Here is a 4,749-nt window from a genome sequence, read left to right on the forward strand (position 1 = left end):
TATTATCATATATAGCCCATCCAGGAACAATCCATTCAGGTAATCAAACAGAATCTTGTAACGAGTCATCCCATTTTATATGGCAAACCAAACATATTCTCATACTATCTCATACATCTAACTAAACAACATAATTATCTCACATCATCTAGGACCGTTTCATCTAGGACAATCTCATCACATTTAATTTTGTTCAATCAACCAAACGCCAACTAACTGATCAATATATTATTGTTGTATATAATACGATAATAAGAACATGAATATCATTCCACATGTAAAAGAAACAAGAACATAACACTAAGTATTCATTACACATAACTTTGAATAAATAAAAAAATAGCAAAGTATCAAAAGCAGTACCCAATATCATGTGTACATAAAGTATTGGATAGCAGGTAGAAAACATGTATAAAATTTCTCTCAGGAAGAATCTAACAGTTGGCCAAACATTTGAGATCCTACTCCTTAACTGTTCTGTTGAAAATATCATAGATTGGGCAGAATTCTAAGATAACACATAGTTTCAGAACCTAACAAACTTTCTCTAGGTTTATACCATCATCCTAAACAGTGCTGTAGTCCCAAAACCGACCATACACATTCTGATCAGAAGAAAAGAAATATAGCAGAAACAGTGACAAAACTTAATAGCTCATTCAGCTACTGAATCTAGAATCAAAATGGCAAGCACACTCGGTACTAACAGCAGCACTAAGTCCAGAAATCACAACAGCCAGCGCACTGGAGCATTAAACCAACATATGTTTCGCAGTGTCCAAGAACAGATCAGAGAAGTTCTCAATAAAAATTCCAGGGGCTACCAAACCTAATCAATCAACTAGAGAATGCACATGTCTAAAATGCACATGTCTAACTATTGTATAAAAAATATACACAATCTCAACACAACCATTCATCATCGAGTAAGAATGTGAATCTACCTGAACTGTCCAGAACAAAAAAAGATGAGCAATACTCACAGCGCAATCCGTTGAAATGCACTATCAATAGAGGCTAGGCACGATAAGTAGGCTGTTGTTCTAGAAATCCTATTCGTCGCCATTGCCGCCAACGAGGAAGATAGAGATACAAAACCTTATCACACCGCGTCGGCGCGTGCGGGCGAGCCTCAGCGATCACAGCTCCGATTAACACCAACACAGGGACTCACCCACTCAACCTCTTCAAGCACTGAAGCACCAAGAACAGAGCTTGAGATCTACTCAACTCCAAATCAGATATGACAACCAAATCGAAGAAGAAAATAATAAGGAAGTAAGGGAAAAAGAGTTTTCTCTCTCCTTCCGGGGAGAAAGGGCTGGCCCTAATATAGAGGCAACGACGGTGCCATCCAGCCCACAACCTTGAGAGATCTGGAGGGCAGTTGTGTTGCTGCCGTTCTTCGACTCTTCACACACAATTTTTCTTCTTTCAGCTCTTATATCCTAGCAGTACTGATGCCCCGTATCAACGCCACCGCACGGGCTTGGGCCACTAGTTCAACCAAGAATGAGGCAGGAAAATATTAAAATTCATGTATTTCTCAACACAGCATTACCGACAAGATTCCAGCATATTGCTTGTGCGATCTGAGCTAGTAAATCGTTGGTTTCCAAATGATTAGCGCCCTACCAGATAGCACTATACAGCTACTGCAATCAATAGCTGGATGCTAATCCGTCACCATTATTGTTGTCATAATTGTTTCGGTTGCTGCAACTTGGTCTCGTATCTGATACTGTGAGATTGGTTCCTTGGAAAGCCAGATCTGGGCCAACAAACCGTTTCTCTACATTTTGTTGTTGAAATTTTGAGTAGATTGGATTGTCTGCTTTGATTAAATACTTCATCCGATTGCAAATGTAGGTCGTTTTAAACTTGTGCACAAGGATTAAGAAAGTAGATTAAATAACTTGTTACCCTTTATTTATTCCGTATTAAAAAAAATAACTCATTCATTTATGATAATAGTAATATTTATTAAAACAAAGTTAAAACAGGAACAAAAGAGAAAAAAATGCATAGAAGTTCGAGAATGACTTATATTTAGAGAATAATTGAGGAGACTAAAACGATCTATATTTGTAACTAGAGGAAGTAGTTGGTAAAATGGAGTTTCTTCAAATGTATATTCTCATGGTACAACACTGAACTGATACCAGATAAGGCCTCAAGGATTGGGAATGGCAAGAAGGCAAAAAATGTGGGTCATGAAGGAGATAAGGAGTGCCTCTATTATACACACTCACACCTTGATCAGCGCATACAATATTTTTCTTCTTGTCTTAATGACTTCCATATCGTCTTCTTTTTTCTCAGAAATACAAAGGGTTCATTCATTAGATGATTGGACTGGATGTCTAGGCTTTACCAGCTGGCAGTCGATAACCATCGATTGAGCCATGAGGAGCGGTGATATTAGTTGCAACCTATACCCACCAAGCTGTCTGATAAGGCTTCAGAAAAGCCTGTTGGCCGGATGGTTATCATCAATCGAGACTGTCCGGGATTCCTTGCTTTAGTCCGTGACGCTCTGAATCGCAAGGTTACGATATGATCCCCGTGATTGTACACAGTAATGAAGGCCGTGCTTAACCATCCAGTCACATCGTGGAGTCAAAGGCCTGTTTGTCAGTTGTCACAGCTTTAAAAATTGTTAGAGATGTGTATTCATGTTTATGAATTTATGAGCTAAAGTTGAAGGTACAGAAGTAGTGTTTGAGTAAGTTATTTTGTTTTTATTTTAAACTAAAAATAGATGTCTAAACATTTTATTTTAGCCTATAAATTACATATATAAGATGAAACTAAGAGTTGTAGTCCTGTCAAATATGATCGAAGTTACGTCAGGCAATTTGATGTTTCGATATTGACAACGATCGACAGTTCATCCCAATAGCAGGGATTAAGATCCTCTGCAGTTACAGGATGAACAATTCTGACCACTCCATTGCCGCACCATCAAAATCTAATGCTCTAGAACGACTGCTATAGTGTCTAAACGAGCGAACAATGTATTGGCACTGTTGAAACAGTATGATGATTGATTAATGCAGAGGAATGTAGCTGTAGACTCATTTTACCATTAAAACAGTAACTCTCTGCGTTAATATCTCATTAATGTAGAAGATTCGGGTACAATAGCAGGATTGTGACCTATGACCACCAGATGTGGAAGACTTGTTCTTATAAAAGTTATCGGCAGGTGGGGTACGCGGAAATAATGCTGGGAGCACGCGCTACGAAACCGCGGGTCTTTGTTGGTCTCTTGTTTACTTGTAGGACTAGAAATCCAATGTGCACGGCCGCAGCAAACCGTTTGGAGCCGCTCTAGAACGCCTCCATGCAAGGTTTTCCCATTCGTGCGTCGCAATCAGTCCCAGCTGGAGCACGGCAAGCTTTTGCAACTAGAATTAGAGTTATAATTCTTTTACTTCTCGCCAATGATGCAAGTTTGCCCAACTCTCAACTCGGAAGCAAACAACGCTAACCACTTCGTTGAATTTTGTTCGTTTCAGCTGGGACAAAACTGGGACAGGATGAACGAATTCATTACAGCAGTAGTAAGATGACAGCGAATACAAAAGTCTCTTTTTTACAAAGTGGTGATCCAATCAACGGAACCGAGGAAGGGGAAGAAAGCAGCGATCTCTCTCACCATTTACCATCACGCCCGCGGAATGGAATCAATCGCGAAAAGGGCACCATCTTTCCGCCGTCCTTCGACCAACCAGCCTTCCTCTCCGATCCGACGAGGCGATGACCGATGGGACGGTGTACGGAGACCGAGCGGTCACGCCCGGCCTGCGCCGTCGTGGGGCGGTGGGTTGAAGAGCGGGGGCGCGTCTCGACCTCCCAGGTCCATGGATGACTTGGCGGATTGCGGCGGGGCGACGAAGCGGGCGGAGAAGTCGCGGTAGCCCGTGTAGTCGCCCTCGGGGCTGGCGCCGTGGCCCTCGTCGAAGTTGAGCGCGTAGCTGAGCGCGTCGTAGTTGAGCTTGCGGCCGAAGTGCTGGTGCGGCCGCGGCGGTCCGTTGCGCCTGAACCGCCGGATGAAGGTCTTCCACCGCGGCCCGGCCACCAGCTCGGACCACTCGCGCACCTTGAGGACCGCGTCCACCGCGCGCTGCCACCAGCTCTCCTCCTCCGACCCCGACGCCACCGCTCCGACCCTCTGATGAGAGGAGGAGGTGGGCCATGGGAAGCAGCAGCACCGGCGGCCCCGGCGCGCGAAGAAGGCCGCCTCCGCGTCGTCCATGCCGGCGGCCGACGCGCCACCGAGGTCGGTGTCCATCGACCCCTGCGACGGCAGTGTTTTGGGTTGGATTTTTTGCGTCGGCTTGGGGACTTTTGGGCCGTGCCGTGTGCGGGCGAAGGGGGGTTTTATCGGGAGGTGGTTCAACTTTCAACGGTTGGCGCGCCTCGCTGACGTGGGCCGCGAGCCGCGGGCCCCGAGGCCTCGCAACGTTCCGTAAACCCCTGCGCTCGCTTTTTTTTCCTCGAGAAAAATGTCCATTTTACTACCGAAGTATCAGTTTGTTCGGATACCCCTAATGTATATTTTTGTCTACTTAATCCCTCAAGTTTTATAACTGGGTCAATTTGCGGTGGTTTTTCTACCGTGGTTGATATGTCATCTATTTTTTACTGATGTAATCTTTATGTCACCTCTAATTTTAGAGTGGTACAACTCAAGACACATAATCCACTCATATTCACTCCCAACACACGCACAAGCACGCACGT

At 44.3% G+C, this 4,749-nt stretch overlaps 1 protein-coding gene across 1 annotated transcript; it reads right to left on the reverse strand.

Annotated features, from left to right (window-relative positions):
- Positions 1 to 3,533: 3,533 nt before the first annotated feature.
- Positions 3,534 to 4,362, reverse strand: LOC133919776 (uncharacterized). Its single transcript, XM_062364277.1, has one exon. The coding sequence runs from the start codon at positions 4,295 to 4,297 to the stop codon at positions 3,797 to 3,799; it is 501 nt and encodes a 166-aa protein (XP_062220261.1). The 5' UTR covers positions 4,298 to 4,362; the 3' UTR covers positions 3,534 to 3,796.
- Between the last annotated feature and the right edge of the window lie 387 nt (positions 4,363 to 4,749).

This window comes from Phragmites australis, chromosome 5, assembly GCF_958298935.1.
Source record: "Phragmites australis chromosome 5, lpPhrAust1.1, whole genome shotgun sequence".
NCBI classification, from domain to species: Eukaryota; Viridiplantae; Streptophyta; class Magnoliopsida; order Poales; family Poaceae; genus Phragmites; species Phragmites australis.

What these genes read in the sequence shown, in the direction of transcription:
- LOC133919776 (XM_062364277.1), bottom strand. Translation starts at nt 4,297, where the DNA reads ATGGACACCGACCTCGGTGGCGCGTCGGCCGCCGGCATGGACGACGCG.